The following is a 25761-nucleotide window of genomic DNA, read 5'->3' on the forward strand; positions in this document are numbered from 1 at the left end:
ACTAAGTTGTTTGCTGGGTTCATTAGTGAGTCTTTCCCTCATAGGTTTTTCCAACTGGAATGTGTTCCTCCACCATTGTGACTTCTTCAGGGTGTAGTGACATTCCCTGTCTGCCTTCTAACTTTGCTACTGTTTCTGAGGACTCACTTTCTGAGAAGCAGAACAGTAATCAAGAAATTCATATGGTTTGAATGCCAATTTGTAGAGGATTGAGCATCAGAAGGCAGACTCTGGATTTTTTTTTCCTCAATTACAATGCGATTCATCTCATTCCTACCAGTGCCTGAAAGTATCTCTCTCTGCATCTCTGGGAATCTGATCAGGGCTTCTGCTGGACCCTTGTGACTGAGGCAGAGGGCAGGGACTCAATCCCAGGAGATGGCTACTGTGCCTTTATAGAGAGGAAGAGATGCAAATTAGACTCCTCCAGCCCTGATTAAAGCCTGCACTGGCCCCTGTCTCTGCAGCTCTGAGAGAGGAGCCCCAGATCCTCTGTTTGTGCTGTTCCCTTCCTGCCCCCAAAACTGGTCCTCATAGCCCCCACCATGCAGTCTGCCCTCAGTCTGCTTTCTATCCTGGCCCTGCTCCAAGGTAAGTGGGGGAAGATGTGACTAATACAAATAACATATATGAGTGAGTGAATCTGTTTTCATGATTGATGCTGTTTCTGTGTTTCAGGTGTGCAGGGTGATGTCCAGCTGGTGGAGTCTGGGGGAGACTTGAAACAGCCTGGCGGATCTCTGAGCCTCTCCTGTAAAGCCTCCGGATTGACCAGCAGCTACTACTACATGAACTGGGTCCGGCAGGCTCCAGGGAAGGGGCTGGAGTGGGTCGCTCAGGTTGATGTGTATGGTAGTAGCACTAACTATGCGGACTCTGTGAAAGGCCGATTCACCATCTCCTGGGATAAGGCCAGCAGCCTCCTGAGTTTGCAAATGAACAGCCTGAAAACCGAGGACACGGCCCTCTATTACTGTGCTACAGACACAGTGAGAGAAACCACATTCTGTGCTTGTCAGAAACCCTGGGAGGATTTCTGGGCTGCAGCTGGCTGGGGAAGCAGAGCAGCAGAGACCACAGACAACAGCCCGGGCCTCTAAGACCAATCATTAATTCTACTAAGGTTGCTAACAATTCCAAAACAAACCCTAGCACCAAATTCCATCAGTATGTAAAATTAAATGGGAATCAGAGCTTGATTTTTCCTACATCTAATAAATATCTCAGAAAATCCCTCCAAGGCAGCCGGATGAGTGACAACGCAATTCAGATTAACTATGAACCTAATGGAATCTATCCTGAATTGTGTTTCAGGATTCACAGTTTAGTTTACAGTGTTTGCAATTCAGTCAGTAAACCAAATGTTTGCATAAATGAGATCCCACTATTCTCAGGCAGTGACATAACACGGACCCCAGAGACCCACACAGACAGGCTCTGGTGCAGGGAAGGAGACACAAAGGGGCAGAAGCAGGAAGCCAAGGAAGCAAAGAAGCGCTCTGCACAGGAAGCGCTGATGCCTGTGGAGAGTATATGCATTCATAGACTATACACACACGAGAACCATCTTTACATATGGTAGAGAAAGAGTCTGCTTACTCAGTCCAAAAAAGTGTCAAAAGCAGACAACTACTGTGTCCAACTACCCATGATATTACTCATGAATTCAGGCCTACCATAAAATGCTTATGTCCCAGGCAGAATTAGGGCCTTTTCTTGGATCGTGTTCAGTTGGAGGATGAAAGATCTGCCTTCCTCCTCTGGAGCTTCTCAAACCTTTCTGCCCACTCTCCACTTGCCACTTTCCCCAAGCCCTTCTCGGGAATTGGCTGAGTTCCAGCTGATGTCCTCAGGTGGGCAGGTTCTCCTTGCTGACTGGCATTGATGTGCAGGGTATTTCCCTCAGGCAGGCCCTGAGAAGTCTGCAGCTGATCTTCCAGGTCAAGATGCACTTAACCTATTCCAGGTCTTCAACTGTCTGGACAGATAATGACATGGGAGCCTCTCCTCCAAGTGGCTTTTCCTAAATAAGCCCTCAATTCTTCTTCTCCCACTTCCTTTTCTGTTGCTCTTGCATTTGAGTTTGCTCCCTTTATTCACCCCTCATTAGCCCCACAGCACTTTGATTCATACCCATAACATATTCATTTATATTAATGTCTGCTTCCTCCTCTAGATGTAAGCACATTGTGGGCAGAAAATGGGTCTATCTGTGCTGCTATACTGTTGTATTGCACTCTCCCAAGAACTTAGTTCAGTGCTCTGCACACAGGAAGCACTCAATAAATAGGACATTGATTCGGTGTTTGGTGCAACTGGGAGAGCATTTGTCATAACTATTTGCAACCCATTTTCATAGATGGCACTTTCACAGGAGAACTCTTATCCATGTGTGTGACCGGTGCTGAACGGATCCTTCAGGATGGCTGCAGTTTCTGCTTGCAGGTCTGTCTCTATTTTTTCTGCAGATTGTCTCTGTGTCTTCCTGGGTCCACAGAATCTCAGCTCAGGGAGACCAATTCCACTCCTCACTGCTACTTTGCCTAATGCCATGGTCTCCCATCAGTCCATGCTGTGTTGCATGGTTTGAGGTAGTGCTTTGCACCATCTTAATATCATGGATTCTCCCTTCCCCATGCACGTTTTCCCCCACAGCAGTACCTTGTGCATCTTGCTAGCACTGATTTTCTGCACTTGCCCACCCTGTGATGCAATAAAGCTTTGATTCCATGTGACATTTGATTCTTGGTTGTTTCACAACCTCCATTAATTTCCCCCAAGCTATGCTGACTTTCTTCATTCAGTATTTTCTTGATCTATCCCATTTAAACTGTGACCCCATTGTTGGACAGGGATTGCCTCTATCTGTTGCAAAATTGTACATTCCATATGCGTAGTACAATGCTCTGCACATAGGAAGCGCTCAATATAGCGATTGAATAAATGAATGAATCTGCCCCCCGTGCATTGTGGGACAGTGTCCAGTTTAGGACACAGGCTTCAGGAAGTCTGCTAGTGTGCAGTTTGGCTTAGTAGAAAGAGCAACAGCCTGGGAGTCAGAATGATCTTGGTTCTAATCCCAGCTCTACCATGTGTCTGCTGTATGGCCTTGGACTAGTCACTTCAATTCTCTGTGCCCCAGTTACCTCATCTGTAGTGGAGATTAAGACTGTGAAATCCGGCTGCGACAAGGACTGTGTCCGACTTTAATGGCTTGTATCTACCCCAGCATTCAGTACACTGCTGGTGCATAGTAAGCACTTAAAAAGCATAGAAAAAAAAAAGCCTGGTAGCATGACCAGCTTCCCAGCATAGGTCAGTGCACAACCTCAGTTTACTTCAGTCTTCATTCAATCTGTATTGCTGTATGACACTGAAGTAACAGAAAACCATCTGTGAGTCTTGTTGGGTCTCAGGACCCAGCCATCAGTATACAGCAACTCCAGGTAGTGTGGTACTGGTAGTGTTTCCCTGGTAAATTTGCACTCCAGTTTCCATGTCCCTGGTTGCATTCTTGACATGGAGCATGAAACATGTTGAATAAGAACTGCAAGATTTCAAGCCCGGCTTTAAGCAGACTGTGGGATAAACAGGGACTTTTCAGCCACGGCACCTCCAAAAAACACTTGGCTTGACTAATCTAACTTTAATATTTTCGAAGCCTGCATTTTTCCATTTGTAAATTGGGAATATTTTTCTGTTTTTCAAAATCCATTTTCATGGGGAGGGTTGTCACAAGGTGGGAAATGTTGATTGGAGGTAGTGGGGAGGTCTGAGTTGAAATGGCTGTATGGAGGACATTTATCCACAGTGTCAACTCAGTCTGTAACCACAGCCTACCTATGTCAGATCCCTGTCCATCCCCAAGGAATTGAGATAATTCTTGGATAATGAAGTCTTGACCAGAGCTGAGGGCACAGGCAAAAATCAATTCTCTCCATCCCTGACACAGCACAGGACAGAATCCCCCAAGCACAGAGCCCTCCCCTTTTTACCTGGAGTGAGACTCCCCCATACAAATCACACCGACCCCCGACCCAAGGCTCCCGTATGAAATAGCATCCCCATGCTGGCAAGGGCCAGTCTCTGTCTTGAGCCTGGCCTGGAGGTCTCTGGAGAAGGTGTAGTTTTCCTGGCCTAGAAGAACATGAAATCCTGGTGGCTGTTTCTCTCTCTGGTGACAGTTCCCCACTGTGAATATCTGTTTGATTTCAGAAAGAGGGAGTTGGAGAACAAGTCTCTGCTTTGGGGCATTAACTGTGTCTCCTTTTCACAAGGGTTCTTTCTGAGATCTAGCTGACAGAGCCTGGCCCAGGGGTGGTGAAGCCCTCAGAGTCCCTCAGACTCTCCTGTGTGGTCTCTGGCTTCTCCATCACAACCAGGGCTTACTACTGGCACTGGATTCGTCACCAGCTATGCCTCTTCTTTCAAGAGTCAAATCTCCATCTCCAGAGACACTTCAAAGAATGAGTTCTCTCTGCAGCTGAATCGCATGACACCAACAGACATGGTCGTGTACTATTGTGCAAAACACACAGTGTAGGGAAGTGAGTGTGATCCCAGGCACAAACATTCCCCTCCAGGCAGTCAGGAGGAGGCTGGGCAGAAGGGGGTGTTCAGGATCCACTAAGCATATGGAGCCCAGTTCCAGGAGCAGGTGGAAAGCTTGACAGAGAAGGAGTTTCTTTTCAGTTTCTGTGGTTTCTTCTCACTACCCAGCACACAACTTTCTCCTAGGTATCACCCACTCCTTCCTGACTCTGTTACCCTTATGGCCCTTTAAGTGTGCAGTTCCTGCTAAGGTGGACATTAAAAAAGGCATCATAACTCTGTGCATCATGCATCTCAATCCCTGGGTCGAACTCTGGGAAGTTTACAGTTGGGTCTGGCCAGTGGCGAATTAGGGGATTCCAGAGAATCCAGAATCCAGAGAACTCAACCCGCCCCATAGGTCTTACATCCCCACACAAACCTGTGTCTTTTCCCCTGCCAAAGTTTGCATCCCCATCTCCATTTCATCCCTCCCTGATCTACAAGTCTCTCAGTGCACAAAGACCCAGGAACCCAGCAGGCCAGGTTCCATCAGACCCATGCCCAGGGGTGGGGTAGGTAGGAGCCCTGAGCCCAGGAGTCCTTAGGAACATCTGCTGTCCTTGGGGGAAAGTTGCCTTGAACCTCAGGGATTGTCCCCAACCCATCCCAACCAGTGATAGTGAATCCAGAATGCTGCAAGGTGGAGAAGAACTGTCTCAGGATGACACACACTACTTTTTTTGTCATCACTGCAGAGACGGGGACATAATGGGGGGGAATGACACTCATCAACCTGAATTTCCACCCTTGCAGTGACCTGACCCCACCTCTTCAGGTGACAGATTTCAGGGTCAGAGCAGCAGCATAGGTGATAGTGTATTACACCTGTAAAGGGGATGTGGAGCAAGGGACCCAAGGGCAGGGGTGGGGACCCTCTTGGATTGGGAAAGATTAGTGCTTGCTGAGTGTGTTTTGGGGTTGAGGTCAAAGAGTAGGGAAGGTTGCCTTTTGCATCGGTGAAGCATGCATCATTTCAATTTAGGGGTCTGATACTAAAAAGGTTATCCACAGATTACAATGTTTGGGACATCCCTTAGGATTATATTCACTACATTAGTTGGAATGTTTTGGAACTTCTTTGCTTACTAGGTTTATGGATAAGTCTCTTCCTTGCAGGTTTCTCCAACAGCAGTATGTTCTGCCACTGTTCAGTCACACTAGTGTGACTGATTCTGAAGAGTAGAGTGACATTACCTGTCATTGTCTCCAACTTTGCCATCATTTCTGAGCTCTCAGGTCTGCTGTGCTGTAGCACAGTAACCACAGAATTTATGTGGATTGAATGACAATTTTTGGAAGGAGGAGCATCAGAAAGGGAACATCCTTAGTCTTTTTTCCCCAGTCATTACATGATTTTTCTCATTTCTACCAGTGTCCACTAGCATCTCTGTCTGTATCTCCAGGAATTTTGAACTGTACCTCTCCTGTGTCCTCCTTTCTGTGGCTTAGGATAGAGAACTCAACCCCAGGGAACAACTGCTGTGCCCTTATAGAGAGGAGGAGATGCAAATGGGGAAACTCCAGCCCTGACTAAAACCTCTGACGGCCACTGTTCCTGCAGCTCTGGGAGAGGAGCCCCAGCTCCACTGGCAGTGTCATTTGCCTTCTGCTCCAGAGCTGTGCCCAAAGTCCCCACCATGCAGTCTGCCCTTACTTTGGTTTCCATCCTGACCCTGCTCCAAGGTACTTGGGCAAAAGATGTGAAACATGGATAACTTGTGTGTGTGTGTGTCTGTGTCTGTGTCTCTGTGTGTGTGACAGTTCTGATGATTCATACTATCTCTGTGTTTGCAGGTATCCTGGGTGAGGTTCAACTGGTGGAGTCCGGGGGAGACGTGACACAGCCCGAGGGATCTCTCCGCCTCTCTTGTAAAGCCTCTGGATTCACCTTCAGTGACTACTGCATGTATTGGTTCCGCCAGGCTCCAGGGAAGGGGCTGGAGTGGGTCGCTGCGATACGTAACCAAGCCCATTCACAAACTACAGAATATGCCTCGTCGGTGAAAGACAGATTCACCATCTCCAGGGATAATGCCAACAGCTTGCTGCATCTGCAAATGAACAGCCTGAAAACCGAGGACACGGCCCTGTATTATTGTGTAAGAGAGAGACACACGTTGCAGGGCAGTGAATTTGTGCCCAGACACAAACCTTCCCCCTCAGGCGGTCAGGTGGGTGCTGGGCATCAGGGGGCGCTCAGCAGTCACTGAGCCACCAGGAGTTCAGTTCGAGGACCAGATGGAGAGCAAGAATGTTCAGTATATGTGGTTTCCTGTCTTTGCCCAGCACACAGCTTTCCCCCAGGGACAATATGCTCCTTCCTGAGGCTGTTACCCTTAAGCGCTTTTATGTGTGCAATTGCTGGTAAGGTGGCCCTTAACACATTGATTATAACTCTGTGCATCACACAGCTCAATTCCTGAAAACTGAAAGGTTTGCCACTGGGCTAAGCCAATGTCCTATTAGGAAACTCTCAGCCCTGGAATCCCGGGGATGCACGCTGCCCCATAAATTATACATCCCCACACAAATCCACATCTCTACCTGAACAAGGTTTATAGCCCTATTTGCAGCTTCCTGTCATCTACCCCTGTTTCTCATCCCCAGGGGCTCAGCCAGGCAGAGTTCATCAGGGATCCTGAGCCCACTAGCTCTCATGAACACCCACTGTCCTTAGGGGAAAGCTGTCTCGACTCTCACAGACTGTCCCCATGACAACTCCTGGGATTTGGACATTAAACTCAGAGTCCTGCAGTGGGGAGGAGAACTGCCTTAGGATGAGGCACATTCCTCTCATCTTCACCACTGCAGAGAAATGGGAGATGATGGAAGGTCACTTTTTACTGGAATCTCCACCCCTTATTGACTTGTCCCCAAGACTCCCATGCTAGGTCAGTGGACCTGAGTAGCAGCAGGTGTGATAGAGTGTCAAACCTGGAGGAGGCAGGAAGAGGCTCAGGGTTGGGGGGACCTGCATTGGGGAACCCTGGTGAACAGGACAGAGACCATTTTAGGCAAGGGAGTTTGGGTGTTTGCCAAGTTTTTCTAGAGATACAGACAGGAGAAGGTGGTTTCTCACATTAGCAAAGTGTGTCCTGCTTTAATTTAGGGGTCTGAAATTAAAAAGTTATCCACACGACCATGTGGTGGGACTTGGGTTTTTAGATCATTTGCTAACTGAAAACATTTTGGAACTAAGTTGTTTGCTGGGTTCATTAGTGAGTTTTTCCCTTGTAGGTTTTTCCAACTAGAATGTGTTCTTCCACCATTGTGACTTCTTCCGGGTGTAGTAACATTCCCTGTCTGCCTTCCAACTTTGCTATTGTTTCTGAGGACTCAGGTCTGAGCAGCAGAACAGTAATCAAGGAATTCATATGGTTGGAATGCCAGTTTGTAGAGGATTGCGCATCAGAAGTCAGACAGTCTCTGGGTTGTTTTTTTTCTCTCAATCGCGGTGCGATTCATCTCATTCCTACCAATGCCTGAAGGTATCTCTCTCTGTATCTCTGGGAATCTGACCAGGGCTTCTGCTGGACACTTCTGTCTGAGGCAGAGGGCAGGGACTCAATCCCAGGAGGTGGCTGCTGTGCCTTTATAGAGAGGAGGAGATGCAAATTAGACCCCTCCAGCCCTGATTAAAGCCTGCACTGGCCCCTGTCCCTGCAGCTCTGGGAGAGGAGCCCCAGATCCTCTGTCTGTGCTGTTCCCTTCCTGTCCCCAGAACTGTCCTCATAGTCCCCACCATGCAGTCTGTCCTCAGTGTGCTTTCCATCCTGACCCTGCTCCAAGGTAAATGGAGGAAGATGTGACTAATGTAAATAGCATATGTGAGTGAGTGAATTTGTTTTTACAACTGATGCTTTTTCTGTATTTCAGGTGTGCAGGGTGCCCAGCTGGTGGAGTCTGGGGGAGACTTGAGACAGCCTGGCGGGTCTCTGCGCCTCTCCTGTAAAGCCTCCGGATTGACCTACAGCAGCTACTACATGCACTGGGTCCGGCAGGCTCCAGGGAAGGGGCTCGAGTGGGTCACTCAGGTTAAAAGTAATGGGAACTACATAAACTATGCAGACTCTGTGAAAGACCGATTCACCATCTCCTGGGACAAGGCCAACAGCCTCCTGAGTTTGCAAATGAACAGCCTGAAAACCGAGGACACGGCCCTCTATTACTGTGCTGCAGGCACAGTGAGAGAAACCACATTCTGTGCCTGTCAGAAACCCTGGGAGGATTCCTAGGCTGCAACTGGCTGGGGAAGCAGAGTAGCAGAGACCGCAGACAACAGCCCTGGCCTCTAAGACTAATCGTTAATTCTATTAATAAGGATGTAAATCGGGATGTAAAATTAAATGGGAACCAGAGCTTGATTTTTTCTACGTCTAATGAATAAAAAAATCCCTTCAAGGCAGCGGGACAAGTGGCCATGCAATTCAGATTAAATATAAACCGAATGGAATCAATTCTGAAATATATTTCAAAATTCACAGATTACTATGCAATGCTTGCAATTATGTCAGTAAATATACTTTGTAGAAATGTGATCCCATTATACTCAGGCAACAAACCAACACAGACCTCCAGAGACCCACACAGACAGGCTGTGGTGCAGGGAAGGAGACAGAGAGGGGCAGAAGCAGGAAACAAAGGAAGGGAGGAGGTCTGATACCTGGGAAAAGTGTGTGTATTCATAGGCTATAAACACACGAGAACCACTCTTAAGCATGGTAGAGAAAGAGCCTGATTACTCAGTTCATAAAAGTATCAAAAGCAGAAAATAAAAATGATAAGAATAGTTGGTTGAAATGATTAAAGCAAATACTAGAATAAAACAAAACCTTTCCCTACTCTTTCACTTGTTCATAATATAGCTGTGGTGCCCAGCTTCCTATGAAACAGCAGTAATTCACATAGATATTTCCCATGAATTCAGGCCTACCATAAAATTCATATGTTCCAGACTGAATTTGGACCTCTTCTTGAATCATGTTCAGTTGGAGGATTAAAGATCTACATTCCTCCTCTGGAGCTCCTTCTCTCAGGCAGACCCTGGGAAGTCTGCAGCTGATCTTCCAGGTCAAGGTGCATTTAACTTATTCCAGGTCTTCAACTGTCTGGGCAGATAATGACAAGGGAGCCTCTCCTCCAAGTAGCCTTTCCTAAATAAGCCTTCAATTCCTCTTCTCCCTCTCCCTTTTCTGTGCCCTTGCACTTGAGTTTGCTCCCTTTATTCACCCCTCCATCAGCCCCACAGCACTTTGATTTATACCCATTACATATTTATTTATGCTAATGTCTGATTGAATGAATTAATGAATCTGCCCCCCGTGCATTGTGGGACAGTGTCCAGCTTAGGTCTCAGGCTTCAGGAAGTCTGGTAGTATACAGTTTGGCCTAGTGGAAAGAGCAACAGCCTGGGAGTCAGAACAATCTCGGTCCTAATCCCAACTCTGCCACGCGTCTGCTGTATGACCTTGGATAAGACACTTCAATTCTCTGTGCCTCAGTTACCTCATCTGTAGTGGAGATTTAGACTCTGAACTCCAAATGTGACAAGGACTGTATCCAACTTTATTAGTTTGTATCTAGCCCAGCATTCGGTACACTGCCTGGCACATAGTAATCATAGTAATCAGGAGGATGCTGTTTGGCAATCAAAGAATGTCAGTCAGTAGTACTTATTGAATACTTATTGCATGCAGAGTACTGTACTAAGCATTTGGGAGAGCACAATATTCATTCATTGCTGAGAAACCACTAAGGTCCTTACCTTAGCAAAATAAAGCCTGGAAGAGTGACCAGCTTCCCAGTGTAGGCCAACACACAACCTCAGTTTCCTTCAGTCTTCATTCAATCTGTATTGCTCTATGACATTGAGGTGACTGATAATAATCTGTGAGTCTTGTTGGGTCTCAGGACCCAGGCATCAACACACAGTAGCTCTAGGTAGAGTGGTAAATTAGTTGCGTTTCCCTGGTAAATTCATACTTCAATTTCCATGTCCCTGTTTGCATTCTTGACATTGAGCATGACACATGTTGAACAAGACCTGCAAGACTACAGAGCCCGCTTTAAGCTGACTGTTGGATAAACAGGTACCTTTCAGCCTTGGCACCTCCAAAAAACACTTTTGCCTGACTAATCTATCTTTTATATTTTCTAAGCCTGCATTTTTCCATTTGTAAATTGGGAATATTTTTCTGTTTTTCAAAACTTATTTTTGGGGGCAGGGGGGCGTTGGTTGTCACAAGGTGGGAAATGTTGATTGGAGGTAGTAGGGAGGTCTGATTCGAAATGGCTGTATGGAGGACATTTACCCACAGTGTCACTCAGTCTGTAACCACAGCCTACCTATGTCAGATCCGTGTCCAACCCCAAGGAATTCAGATAATACTTGCATAATGAAGACTTGACCAGAGCTGAGGGCCAAGGCAAAAATCAGTTCTCTCCATCCCTTAGAAAGCACAGAGCAGACTCCCCCAAGCACAGAGCTCTTCTCTTTTTAACTGGAGTGGGACTCTCACATACAAATCCCACCCACCCCCTACCCAAGGCTCCCAGATGAAATAGCCCCATGCTGGGAAGGGTCATTTCTGTCTTGAGCCTGGCCTGGAGGTCTCTGGGAAGACATGGTTTTCCTGGTCTAGAAGAACATGAAATCCTGGTGGCTGCACCTTTCTCTGCTGACAGCTCCCAGCTGTGAGTGTCTGTATGATTTCAGAAAGAGGGAGATGGAGAACAAGTCTCTCCTGTGTGGCATTCACTGTGTCTCTCCTTGTTCCCAGGGGTCCTGTCTGAGATCCAGCTGACAGAGTCTGGCCCAGGAATTATGAAGCCCTCAGAGTCCCTCAGACTCTCCTGTGTCACAACTAGTGTTTACTACCTGCAATGGATCCGTTAGTTAGAGGAGAATGGGCTGGAGTGGATGGGGTAGATAGCTAGTTTATCAAGGCAGCACCAGCTATGCCTCTTCTTTCAAGAGTCGATCCTCCATCTCCAGAGACACTTTGAAGAATGAGTTCTCTCTGCAGCTGAACAGCATGACACCCTCAGACAAGGCAGTGTATTACTGTGCAAGACACACAGTGCAGGAAAGTGAGTCTGATCCCAGGCACAAAATTCCTCTCCAGGTGATTAGGAGGAGGCTGGGCCAAAGGGGGTGCTCAGGATCCACTGAGCACATGTAGCCCAGTTCTAGGAGCAGGTGGAGAATGTGGCAGAGAAGGAGTTTCTTTTCAGTTTCTGTGGTTTCCTCTCACTGCCCAGCACACAATTTTCTCCCAGGGATCACCCCCTTCTTCCTGACTCTGTTACCCTTATGGCCCTGTAAGTGTGCAGTTCCTGCTATGGTGGATGTTAAAAAAGGGATCATAACTCTGTTCATCATGCGTCTCAGTCCCTGGATAGACTCTGGGAAGTTTTACAGTTGGGCCTGGCTAGTGGTGAATTAGGGGATTCCAGAGAATCCAGAATCCAGAGAACTCAACCCGCCCCATAGGTCATACATCCCCACATAAACCTGTATCTTTTCCCTGCCAAAGTTTGCATCCCCATCTCCAGCTCCTTGTCATCCCTTCCCTGATCTACATGTCCCTCAGTGCACAAAGACCCAGGAACCTGGCCGGCCAGGTTCCATCAGGGACCCTTGTCCAGGGGAGGGGTAGGCAGGAGCCCTGAGCCCAGCAGCCCTCAGGAACATCCTCTGTTCTTGAGGGAAAGTTGCCTTGAACCTCAGGGATTGTCCCAACCTAAGCACTGGATTCTGGATCCTGAACCCAGAATGCTGCAAGGTGGAGGAGAATTGTCTCAGGATGACACATACTTCTCTTTTTGTCATCACTGCATATATGGGGACATATTAGGGGGGAATGACACTCATCAACCTGAATCTCCACCCTTGCGGGGACCTGTCCCCAACCCTTCTTCAGGTGTCAAATTTGGGGGTCAGAGCAGGAGCAGAGGTGATAGTGTATTAGACCTGTAAAGGGGAGATGGAGCAAGGGACCCAAGGGCAGGGGTGGGGACCCTCTTGGATTGGGAAAGATTAGTGTTTGCTGATTGTGTTTTGGGGTTGAGGACAAAGAATAGGAATGGTTGCCTTTTGCATCAGGGAAGCAGGCTTCATTTTAATTTAGGGGTCTGATACTAAAAGGTTAACCACAGATTACAGTGTTTGGCACATCCCTTTGGAGTGTATTCACTACATCAGCTGAAATGTTTTGGAACTTCTTTGCTTACCAGGTTTATTGGTGAGTCTCTTCCTTGCAGGTTTCTCCAATGGCAGTATGTTCTGCCATTGTTCAGTCACACCGCTGTGACTGATTCTTAAGAGTAGAATGACATTCCCTGTCTTTGTCTCCAACTTTGCCATCATTTCTGAGCTGTCAGGTCTGATGAGCTGTAGCACAGTAACCACAGAATTTATGTGGATTGAATGACAATTTTTGGAATGAGGAGCATCAGAAAGGGGACATCCTTAGTCTTTTTTCCCCAGTCATAACATGAATTTTCTCATTCCTCCCAATATCCACTAGCATCTTTGTCTGCATCTCCAGGAATTAGGAACTGTGCCTCCATTGTGTCCTCATTTCTGTAGCTGAGGATAGAGAACTGAACCCCAGGGGGCAACTGCTCTGCCCTTATAGAAGAGATGCAAATGGGGATACTCCAGCCCTGACTAAACCCTGCAAGGCCACTGTTCCTACAGCTCTGGGAGAGGAGCCCCAGCTTCACTGTCAGTGTCATTCCCCTTCTGCTCCAGAGCTGTGCCCAAAGTCCCCACCATGCAGTCTGCCCTTACTTTGGTTTCCATCCTGACTCTGCTCCAAGGTAATTTGGCAAAAGATGTGAGACATGGATAACTGGTGATTGGGTGTGTCTCTGTGGGCCTCTCTGTGTGTGATTTGTTCTAATGACACATACTATCTCTGTGTTTGCAGGTATCCTGGGGGAGGTTCAAGTGGTGGAGTACGGGGGAGACGTGATACAGTCCGAGGAGTCTCTCCGCCTCTCTTGTAAAGCCTCTGGATTCACCTTCAGTGACTACTGCATGTACTGGTGCTGCCAGGCTCCAGGGAAGGAGCTGGAGTGGGTCGCTGCGATACGTAACCAAGCTCATTCACAAACTACAGAATACACCTCATCGGTGAAAGACAGATTCACCATCTCCAGGGATAACGCCAACAGCTTGCTGCCTCTGCAAATGAACAGCCTGAAAACCGAGGACACGGCCCTGTATTATTGTGTAAGAGAGAGACACACGTTGCAGGGCAGTGAGGGTGTGCCCAGACACAAACCTTCCCCTGCAGGCAGTCAGGAGGGGGTTGGGCATCAGGGGGCGCTCAGCACCCACTGAGCCACCAGGAGCCCAGTTCGAGGAGCAGATGGGGAGCGAGAGAGTTCAGTGTCTGCTGTTTCCTCTCCTTGCCCAGCACACAACTCTCCCCCCAGGGACAATATGCTCTTTCCTTAAGCGCTTTTATGTATGCAATTCCTGGTAAGGTGGCCATTAATACCGAGATTGTAAACTCTGTCCATCGCACAGCACAATTCCTGTGAAAAACTGAAAAGTTTGCCACTGGGCTGAGCCAGTGTCCTATTAGGGAACTCCCAGCTCTGAAAACAAGGGGATTCATGCTACCCCAGAAATTATACATCCCCATACAAATCCATATCTTTACCTGACCAAAGTTTATAGCCCTATTTCCACCTTCCTGTCATCTTCCCGTTTCCCATCCCCAGGGGATCAAACAGGCAGTTTTTATCAGGGACCTTGAGCCCAAGAGCTCTCATGAAGACCCACTGTTCTTAGGGGAAAGCTGCCTCGATTCTCACAGACTGTCCCCATTACAACTCCTGGGATCTGGACATTGAACCAGAGTCTTGCAGTGGAGAGGAGAACTGTGCAAAAGGATGAGGCACATTCCTCTCATCTTCATCACTGTAAGAGAAATGAGAGATAGTGGAGGGGCACTTTTTACCTGAATCTCCACCCCTTAATGACTTGTCCCCTACCCTCCCATGCTAGGTAGTTGGATCTGAGCAGGAGTAGGTGAGATAGAGTGTCACACCTGGAGGAGGCAGGAAGAGGCTCAGGGGTGGGGGGAACGTGGACTGGGGAACTCTGGTGGTCAGAATAGAAACCATTTTAGGCAAAGGAGGTTGGGTGTTTGCCGAGAGTTTCTTGGAGTAGAGATACAGATAGGAGAAGGTGGTTTCTCACATTAGCAAAGTATGTACTGCTTAATTTAGGGTTCTGATATCAAAAAGTTATCTACACTAGACCATGTGGTGGGACTTGGGTTTTTAGATCATTTGCTAACTGAAAACATTTTGGAATTAAGTTGTTTGCCGGGTTCATTAGTGAGTTTTTCCCTTGTAGGTTTTTCCAACTGGAATGTGTTCTTCCACCATTGTGACTTCTTCCAGGTGTAGTAACATTCCCTGTCTGCCTCCTAACTTTGCCATTGTTTCTGAGGACTCAGGTCTGAGCAGCAGAACAGTAATCAAGGAATTCATATGGTTGGAATGCCAGTTTGTAGAGGATTGTGCATCAGAAGTCAGACAGTCTCTGGGTTGTTTTTTTTCTCTCAATCGCGGTGTGATTCATCTCATTCCTACCAATGCCTGAAGGTATCTCTCTCTGTATCTCTGGGAATCTGACCAGGGCTTCTGCTGGCACTTCTGTCTGAGGCAGAGGGCAGGGACTCAATCCCAGAAGGTGGCTGCTGTGCCTTTATAGAGAGGAGGAGATGCAAATTAGACCCCTCCAGCCCTGATTAAAGCCTGCACTGGCCCCTGTCCCTGCAGCTCTGGGAGAGGAGCCCCAGATCCTCTGTCTGTGCTGTTCCCTTCCTGTCCCAGAACTGTCCTCATAGTCCCCACCATGCAGTCTGTCCTCAGTGTGCTTTCCATCCTGACCCTGCTCCAAGGTAAATGGGGGAAGATGTGACTAATGTAAATAGCATATGTGAGTGAGTGAATTTGTTTTTACAACTGATGCTTTTTCTGTATTTCAGGTGTGCAGGGTGCCCAGCTGGTGGAGTCTGGGGGAGACTTGAGACAGCCTGGCGGGTCTCTGCGCCTCTCCTGTAAAGCCTCCGGATTGACCTACAGCAGCTACTACATGCACTGGGTCCGGCAGGCTCCAGGGAAGGGGCTCGAGTGGGTCGCTAGAGTTTATCATGATGGGAACTACATAGGTTATGCAGACTCTGTGAAAGGCCGATTCACCATCTCCTGGGACAAGGCCAACAGCCTCCTGAGTTTGCAGATGAACAGCCTGAAAACCGAGGACACGGCCCTGTATTACTGTGCTACAGACACAGTGAGAGAAACCACATTCTGGGCCTGTCAGAAACTCTGGGAGGATTCCTGGGCTGCAGCTGGCTGAGGAAGCAGAGCAGCAGAGACCCCAGACAACAACCTTGGCCGCTAAGACTAATTGTTAATTCTATTAATAAGGTTAACAATTCCAAATTGGGATGTAAAATGAAATGGGAACCAGAGCTTGAATTTTTTCTACATCTAATAAATATCTAAGAAAATACTTTCAAGGCAGCCGGACAAGTGGCAATGCATTTCAGATGAAATATAAACCTAATGGTCAGTCCTGAAATATATTTCAAAATTCACTGATTACTATGCAATGTTTACAATTTTGTTAGTAAATATCATACTTTGTAGAAATATGATCCCACTCTACTCAGGCAGCAAACCAACACAATCTTCCAGAGACCCACACAGACAGGCTCTGGTGCAGGTAAGGAGACACAGAGGGGCAGGAGCAGGAATCAATTGAAGGGAGGCCTGCTGATGCCTGGGAAGAGTGTGTGCATTCATAGGATATAAACACACAGGAATCATCTTTAAACATGATAGAGGAGGAGCCTGGTTACTCAGTCCAGAAAAGTATCAAAAGCAGAAACTAAAAATGGTATGAATAGTTGGTTCAAAGGATTTAAGCAAATGCTAGAATAAAACTTAACCTTTCCCGACTCTTTCACTTGTTCATAATGTAGCTGTTGTTCCCAGCTTCCTATGAAACAGCAGAAATTCACATAGACATTTCCCATGGATTCAGGCCTACCATAAAATTCGTATGTCCCAGGCTGAATTCGGGTCTCTTCTTGGATCATGTTCATTTGGAGGATGAAAGATCTGCCTTCCTCCTCTGGAGCTCCTTACATCTTTCTGCCCCCTCTCCACTTGCCACTTTCCCCCAGCCCTTCTCCGGAATTGGCTGAGCTCCAGCTTATGTCATCAGGTGGGCAGGTTCTCCTAGGTGACTGGCATTGATGTACAGGGTGTTTCCCTCAGGCAGGCCCTGGGAAGTCTGCAGCTGATCTTCCAGGTCAAGCTGCACTTAACCTTTTCCAGGTCTTCAACTGTCTGGACAGATAATGACACTGGAGCCTCTCCTCCAATGGCCTTTCCTAAATAAGCCCTCAATTTCTCTTCTCCCACTCCCTTTTCTGGTGCGCTTGCACTAGAGTTTGCTCCTTTTATTCACCTCTCCATCAGCCCCACAGCTCTTTGATTCATACCCATTACATATTTATGTGAAAGTCTGATTGAATCAGCGAATGAATCTTCCCCCTGTGCATTGTGGAACAGTGTCCAGCTTAGGTCACAGGCTTCCGAAAGTCTGGTAGTATGCAGCTTGGCCTAGTGGAAAGAGCAACAGCCTGGGAGTCAGAACAATCTCGGTCCTAATCCCAACTCTGCCACGCGTCTGCTGTATGACCTTGGATAAGACACTTCAATTCTCTGTGCCTCAGTTACCTCATCTGTAGTGGAGATTTAGACTCTGAACTCCAAATGTGACAAGGACTGTATCCAACTTTATTAGTTTGTATCTAGCCCAGCATTCGGTACACTGCCTGGCACATAGTAATCATAGTAATCAGGAGGATGCTGTTTGGCAATCAAAGAATGTCAGTCAGTAGTACCTATTGAATACTTATTGCATGCAGAGTATTGTACTACGCATTTGGGAGAGCACAATATTCATTCATTGCTGAGAAACCACTAAGGTCCTTAGCTTAGCAAAATAAAGCCTGGAAGAGTGACCAGCTTCCCAGTGTAGGCCAACACACAAGTCACTTCAATTCTCTGTGCCTCAGTTACCTCATCTGTAGTGGAGATTAAACTGTGAACTCCAGTTGCGGCATGGACTGTGTACAACTTTATTAGCTTGTATCTACCCCAGCACTCAATACACTGCCTGGTGCATAGTAATCACTTAAATAGCATAGAAAAAAAATGTCTGGTATGGTGACCAGCTTCCCAGTGTAGACCAACACCCAACCTCATTTTCCTTCAGTCTTCATTCAATCTGTATTGCTCTATGACACTGAGGTGACTGATAATTATCTCTTGTTGGGTCTCAGGACCAAGGTATCATCACACAGGAGCTGCAGATAACATGGTAAATTGGTGGCATTTCCATGGTAAATTCACACTTCAGTTTCCATGTCCTTGGTTGCATTCCTGACATTGAGCATGGTGCATGTTGAACTGGGGAGGTCTGGATCGAAATGGCTGTATGGAGAGAATTTACCCATAGTGTCACTCAGTCTGTAACCTACCTATGTCATTTCCCTGTCCATCTCCTAGGAATTCCGATAATTCTTGGATAATGAAGTCTTGACCAGAGCCGAGAGCACATACATTGTTTCCGTCTTGACCCTGCTCCAAGGTAATTTGGCAAAAGATGTGAGACATGGAAAACTGGTGTATGTGTGTGTTTGTGTGTGTCCGTGTGTTTGTGAGGCTGTTCTCATGATACACACTGTCTCTGTGTTTGCAGGTTTCCAGGGTAAGGACCAGTTGGTGGAGTCTGGGGGAGACATGAAACAGCCCAAAGGGGTCTCTGTGCCTCTTTTGTAAAGCCTCGGGATTCACCTTCAGTGACTACTGCAAGTACTGGTTCTGCCAGGCTCTGGGGAAGGGGCTGGAGTGGGTCGCTGTGATACGTAACCAAGTACATTCACAAACTACAGAATATGCCTCATCAGTGAAAGACAGATTTACCATCTCCAGGGATAATGCCAACAGCTTGCTGCATCTGCAAATGATCAGCCTGAAAACCGAGGACACGGCCCTGTATTATTGTGCAAGAGAGAGAAACACGTTGGGGGGCAGTGAGGGTGTGCCCAGACACAAACCTTCCCCCGCAGGCAGTCAGGAGGGGGTTGGGCATCAGGGGGCGCTCAGCACCCACTGAGCCACCAGGAGCCCAGTTCGAGGAGCAGATGGGGAGCGAGAGAGTTCAGTGTCTGCTGTTTCCTCTCCTTGCCCAGTACACAACTTTCCCCTAAGGACAATACGCTCCTTCCTGAGGCTGTTAGCCTTAAGCGCTTTTATGTGTGCAATTGCTGGTAAGGTGGCCATTAACACATTGATTGTAACTCTGTACATCACACAGCTGAATTCCTGTGAAAAGCTAAAGTGTTTGCAATTGGGCTGAGCCAGTGTCCTATTAGGGAACTCTCAGCCCTGGGATCCAGGGGATTCATGCTGCCCCATAAATTATAACATCCCCACACTAATCCACATCTCTACCTGACCAATGTTTATAGTCCTATTTCCAGCTTCCTGTCATCCCCACCTTTCCACATCCCCAGGGGCTCAGCCAGGCAGGTTTCATCAAGGACTCTGAGCCCACTAGCTCTCATGAACACCTACTGTCCTTAGGGCAAAGCTGCCTCATGTCTCACAGACCATCCCCATTACAACTCCTGGGATCTGGACAATGAACTCAGAATCTTGGAGTGGGGAGGAGAACTGTGTAAAAGGATGAGGCACATTTCTCTCATCTTCATCACTGCAGAGAAATAGGAGATGTGAAGGGGCACTTTTTACCAGAATCTCCACCTCTTAATGATTTGTCCCCTACCCTCACATGCTAGGTCGGTGGACCTGAGCAGCAGCAGATGTGATAGAGTGTCACACCTGGAGGAGGAAGGAAGAGGTTCAGGGTTGGGGGACCTGGACTGGGGAACCCTGGTGGTCAGGACAGAGACCATCTTAGGCAAGGGAGGTTGGGTGTTTGCTGAGAGTGTCTTGGGGTAGAGATTCAGACAGGAGAAGGTGGTTTCTCAGATTAGCAAAGTGTTTGCAGCTTTAATTTAGGGGTCTGAGATTGAAAAGTTATCCTCACTGGATCGTGTGGTGGGACTTTAGTTTGTAGATCAATTGCTAACTGAAAACAGTTTGGAACTAAGTTGTTTGCTGGGTTCATTAGTGAGTCTTTCCCTCATAGGTTTTTCCAACTGGAATGTGTTCCTCCACCATTGTGACTTCTTCAGGATGTAGTGACATTCCCTGTCTGCCTTCTAACTTTGCTACTGTTTCTGAGGACTCACTTTCTGAGAAGCAGAACAGTAATCAAGAAATTCATATGGTTTGAATGCCAATTTGTAGAGGATTGAGCATCAGAAGGCAGACTCTGGATTTTTTTTTCCTCAATTACAATGCGATTCATCTCATTCCTACCAGTGCCTGAAAGTATCTCTCTCTGCATCTCTGGGAATCTGATCAGGGCTTCTGCTGGACCCTTCTGTCTGAGGCAAAGGGCAGGGACTCAATCCCAGGAGGTGGCTGCTGTGCCTTTATAGAGAGAAAGAGATGCAAATTATACCCCTCAGCCCTGATTAAAGCCTGCACTGGCCCCTGTCTCTGCAGCTCTGGGAGAGGAGCTCCAGATCCTTTCTGTGCTGTTCCCTTCCAGCCCCCAGAACTGTCCTCATATCCCTCACCATGCAGTCTGCCTTCAGTCTGCTTTCTATCCTGGCCCTGCTCCAAGGTAAATGGGAGAAGATGTGACTAATGCAAATAACATATATGAGTGAGTAAATCTGTTTTCATGATTGATGCCTTTTCTGTGTTTCAGGTGTGCAGGGTGATGTTCAGCTGGTGGAGTCCGGGGGTGACTTGAAACAGCCTGGCGGGTCTCTGAGCCTCTCCTGTAAAGCCTCCGGATTGACCAGCAGCTACTACTACATGCACTGGGTCCGCCAGCCTCCAGGGAAGGGGCTGGAGTGGGTCGCTCAGGTTGATAATGGTGGTAGTAGCACTAACTATGCAGATTCTGTGAAAGGCCGATTCACCATCTCCTGGGATAAGGCCAGCAGCCTCCTGAGTTTGCAGATGAACAGCCTGAAAACCGAGGACACGGCCCTGTATTATTGTGCTGCAGAATTACTGTACTGCAGACATAATGAGAGAAACCACATTCTGTGCTTGTCAGAAACCCTGGGAGGATTTCTGGGCTGCAGCTGGCTGGGGGAACACAGCAGCAGAGACCACAGATGATAGCCCTGGACTCTAATCGTTAATTCCATTATTAATGTTGTTCACAATTCCAAAACAAGCCCTAACACAAAATCCCACTGGTATGTAAAATTAAATGGGAACCACAGCCTGATTTTTTTCTACATCTAATGAATAGCTAAGAAAATCCCCTCAATGCAGCCAGACAAGTGGCCATGCGATTCAGATGAAATATAAACATAATGCAATCAATCCTGAAATATATTTCAAAATTCACAGATTACTACACAATGTTTGTAATTTTGTCATTAAATATGATACCTTTTAGAAATGTGATCCCACTATACTCAGGCAGCAAACCAATACAGACTTCCAGAGACCCACAAAAACAGGCCCTGGTGCAGGGAAGGAGACACAGAGGGGCAGAAACAGGAAGCAAATGAAGGGATGCCTGGGAAGAGTGTGTGCCTTGATAGGATATAAACACTCAGGAACCATCTTTAAACATGATAGAGAAGGAGCCTACTTACTCAGTCCAAAAAAGTATCAAAAGCAAAAATTAAAAATGAGAATAGTTGGCTCAAAGGATTTAAGCAAATACTAGAATAAAACATAACCTTTCCCTACTCTTTCACTTGTTCAGAATATAGCTGTGGTGCCTGGCTTCCTATGAAACAGCAGAAATTCACATAGATATTTCCCATGGATTCAGGCCTACCATGAAATTCTTAGGTCCCAGGCAGAATTAGGGCCTCTTCATGGATCATGTTCAGTGGGAGGATGAAAGATCTGCCTTCCTCCGCTGTAGATTTTTCAACCTTTCTGACCCAGTCCACTTGCCACTTTTCCCAAACCCTTCTCTGGAATTGGCTCAGCTCCAGCTGATGTCATCAGGTGGGCAGGTTCTCCTAGGTGACTGGCATTAATGTACAGAGTGTTTCCCTCAGGCAGGCCCAAGGAAGCCTGCAGCTGATCTTCCAGGTCAAGCTGCACTTTACCTATTCCAGGCCTTCAAATGTCAGGACAGACCATCTCACAGGAGCCTCTCCTCCAACTGGCCTTTCTTTATTTAAATAAGCCCTCAATTGCTCTTCTCCTTTTCCCTATGCACTTGAATTTGCTCTCTGTATTCACTCCTCCATCAGCCCCACAGCATTTTGATTCATACCTATAACATTTTTTTATGCGAGTGTCTGAATGAATGAATGAATCTGCCCCCCTGTGCATTGTGGGACAGTGTCCAGCTTTGGTCACAGGCTTCAGGAAATCTGGTAGTATGCAGTTTGCCCTAGTGGAAAGATCAACAGCCTGGGAGTCAGAACAACCTTGGTCCTAATCCCAGATCTGCCACGTGTCTGCTGTATGACCTTGGACAAGTCACTTCAATTCTCTGTGCTTCAGTTACCTCAGCTGTAGTGGAGATTAAGATTGTGAACTCCAACTGTGACAAGGACTGTGTCCAACCTTATTAGCTTGTATCTACCCCTGCACTCAGTACACTGGCTGGTGCATAGTAATCACTTAAATAGCATAGAAAAATAAAACCTGGTAGCGTGACAAGCTTCCCAGTATAGGCCAACACACCACCTCAGTTTCCTTCAGTCTTCATTCAATCTATATTGCTGTATGACACTGAAGTGACTGATAATCATCTGTGAGACTTGTTTGGTCTCAGGACCCAGGCATCAACACACAGCAGCTGCAGGAAAATTGGTTGCATTTCCCTGGTAAATTCACACTCCAGTTTCCATGTCCCTGGTTGCATTTTGAAATGGAACGTGACACATGTTGAACAAGACCTGCAAGACTACAGAGCCCAGCTTTAAGCTGACTGTTGGATAAACAGTGACCTTTCAGCTACGGCACCTCCAAAAAACACTTGCTTGACTAATCTAACTTTTATATTTCCTAAGCCTGCATTTTTCCACTTGTAAATTGGGAATATTTTTCTGTTTTTCAAAATCTGCTTCTGGGGGTAGGGTTGTCACAAGGTGGGAAATGTTGATTGGAGGTAGTGGGGAGGTCTGAGTCAAAAAGGCTGTATGGAGGGAATTTACCCGCAGTGTCACCACAGCCTACTTATGTCAGATCCCTAGCCATCCCCAAGGAATGCAGATAATTCTTGGATAATGAAGTCTTGATTAGAGCTGAGGGCACATACTTACTTTGTTTCCATCCTTACCCTGCTCCAAGGCAATTTGGCAAAAGATGTGAGACATGGATAACTGGTGTGTGTGTGTGTGTGTGTGAGGGGCTGTTCTCATGATACACACTGTCTCTGTGTTTGCTGGTTTCCAGGGTGAGGTCCAGTTGGTGGAGTCTGGGGGAGAAGTGAAACAGCCCAAAGGGGTCTCTCTGCTTCTCTTGTAAAGCCTCTGGATTCACTTTCAGTGACTACTGCATGTACTGGTTCTGCGATGCCCCCAGGAAAGGCCTGGAGTGGGTCGCTGAGATATGTATGGCCATCCTTCCCGTCTCTTAGACCCACAACCTCGGTGTCATCTTTGACTCGTCTCTCTCGTTCACTCCACACATCCGATCTGTTACCAAGACCTGCCGGTCTCACCTTTACAATATCACCAAGATCCGCCCTTTCCTCTCCACCCAAATGGCTACCTTACTGCTACAGGCTCTCGTTATATCCCGGCTAGACTGCTGTGTCCGCCTTCTCTCTGATCTCCCTTCCTCCTCTCTCGCCCCACTCCAGTCTATTCTTCACTCCGCTGCCCGGCTCATCTTCCTGCAGAAACGACCTGGGCATGTCACTCCCCTTCTTAAACACCTCCAGTGGTTGCCTATCAACCTCTACTCAAAACAAAAGCTTCTCACTCTAGGCTTCAAGGCTCTACATCACCTTGTCCCTTCCTACCTCTCCTCCCTTCTCTCTTTCTATTGCCCACCCCGCTTGCTCCGCTCCTCCGTCGCCCACCTCCTCACCATCCCTCGGTCTCGCCTAACCCGCCGTCGACCCCTAGGCCACATCCTCCCGCGGTCCTGGAATGCCCTCCCTCCTCACCTCTGACAATCTAATTCTCTTCCCCTCTTCAAATCCCTACTTAAAGCTCACCTCCTCCAAGAGGGCTTCCAAGACTGCGCTCCCCCCTCTTTCCCTCTGCTCCCTCTACCCCCCCTCACCTCTCTGCAGCTAAACCCTCTTCTCCCCCCTTTCCCTCTCCCCCTCCTACTCTCCCATCACACCCCCTCAGTACTGTACTTGTCTGCTCAACTGGATATATCTTCATTACCCTATTTATTTTATTTTGTTTAATGAGATGTACATCACCCTGATTCTATTTATTTGCCATTGTTTTTATGAGATGTTCTTCCCCTTGACTCTACTTATTGCCATTGTTCTTGTCTCCCTTCCTCCCCCAGTTAGACTGTAAGCTCGTCAAAGGGCAGGGACTGTCTCTATCTGTTGCCGACTTGTACATTCAAAGTGCTTAGTACAGTGCTTTGCACATAGTAAGTACTCAATAAATAAATAAATAAATACTATTGAATATGTAACCAAGCTCATTCACCAACTACAGAATATGCCTCATAGGTGAAAGAGTGATTCACTCTTTCCAGGGATAATGCAAACAGCTTGCTGCAACTGCAAATGAACAGCCTGAAAACCTGAGGACACGACCCTCTATTATTGTGTAAGACAGACACACATGGTGCGGGGCAGTGACTGTGTCCCCAGACACAAACCTTCCCCTGAAGGAGGTTAGGAGGTGTCTGGGCATCTGCGGGGGGGGGGAGTGCTCAGCACCCACTGAGCCACCACGAGCCCAGTTCGAGGAGCAGATGGAGAGCGAGAGTGTTCAGTCTCTGCTCTTTCCTCTCCCTGCCCAGCACACAACTTTCCCCAGGGACAATGCGCTCCTTCCTGAGGCTGATATCCTTAAGCGTTTTAATGTGTGCAATTCCTGGTAAGGTGGCTGTTAATACCGAGATTATAACTGTGTCCATTGCACAGTTCAATTCCTGTGAAAAACCTGATAATTTTGCAATTGGGCTGAGCCAGTGTCCTCTTAGGGAACTCTCAGCCCTGGAATCCAGGGGATCCACTCCGGCCTATAAATTATACATCCCCACATAAATCCACATCTCTACATGACCAAAGTTTATAGGCCTATTTCCAGCTTCCTGTCATCACCTGTTTTCCATCCCCAGGGGCTCAGCCAGGCAGGGTTCATCAGGGACCCTGAACCCACTAGCTCTCATGAACACCCACTGTCCTTAGGGGAAAACTGCCTTTGACTCTCAGAGACTGTCCCCATTACAAGTCCTGGGATCTGGACATTAAACTCAGAGTCTTGCAGTGGGGAGGAGAACTGTCTCAGGATGAGGCACATTCCTCTCATTTTCATCACTGCAAGAGAAATGGGAGATGGTGAAGGGGCACTTTTTTATCAGAATCTCCCCTCTTTATTGACTTGTCCCCAACCCTCCCATGCTAGGTAGGTGGACCTGAGCAGAAGCGGGTGTGATAGAGTGTCACAGCTGGAGGAGGCAGGAAGAAGCCCAGGGTTGGAGGAACCTGGACTGGGGAACCCTGGTGGTCAGGATAGAGACCATCCTAGGCAAGGAATGTTGGTGTTTGCCCAGAGTGTCTTCGGGAACAGTTGCGATGTGGATAAGGAGGATTCTCGCATAGCAAAGTGTGTCCTGCTTTAATTTAGGGGTCTGATATTAAAAATTTATCCACACTTGACCCTGTGGTTGGACTTCAGTTTGTATATCATTTGCTAACTGAAAACATTTTGGAACTCAGTTTTTTGCCAGGTTCATGAGTGAGTCTTTCCCTTGTAGGTTTTTCCAACTGGAATGTGTTCTGCCACCATTGTGACTTCTACAGGGTGTAGTGACATTCCCTGCCTACCTTCTAACATTGCCATTGTTTCTGAG

The 25761-nt window shown here is 47.4% G+C and overlaps 4 gene segments (V, D, J or C); all 4 read left to right on the top strand.

Annotated features, from left to right (window-relative positions):
• The window catches only part of LOC100076640, a 343932-nt gene that overhangs the window by 8260 nt on the left and 309911 nt on the right, over window positions 1–25761 (top strand).
• LOC103168662 lies at window positions 472–1477 on the top strand. The segment is given in 2 exon segments: window positions 472–591; window positions 679–1477. Coding segments are annotated over 2 exon segments (468 nt in total).
• Window positions 15401–15994, top strand: LOC114816509. The segment is given in 2 exon segments: window positions 15401–15518; window positions 15606–15994. Coding segments are annotated over 2 exon segments (420 nt in total).
• Window positions 19621–21237, top strand: LOC100681637. The segment is given in 2 exon segments: window positions 19621–20395; window positions 20483–21237. Coding segments are annotated over 2 exon segments (468 nt in total).

This window comes from Ornithorhynchus anatinus, chromosome 14 (genome assembly GCF_004115215.2).
Source record: "Ornithorhynchus anatinus isolate Pmale09 chromosome 14, mOrnAna1.pri.v4, whole genome shotgun sequence".
NCBI lineage: Eukaryota > Metazoa > Chordata > Mammalia > Monotremata > Ornithorhynchidae > Ornithorhynchus > Ornithorhynchus anatinus.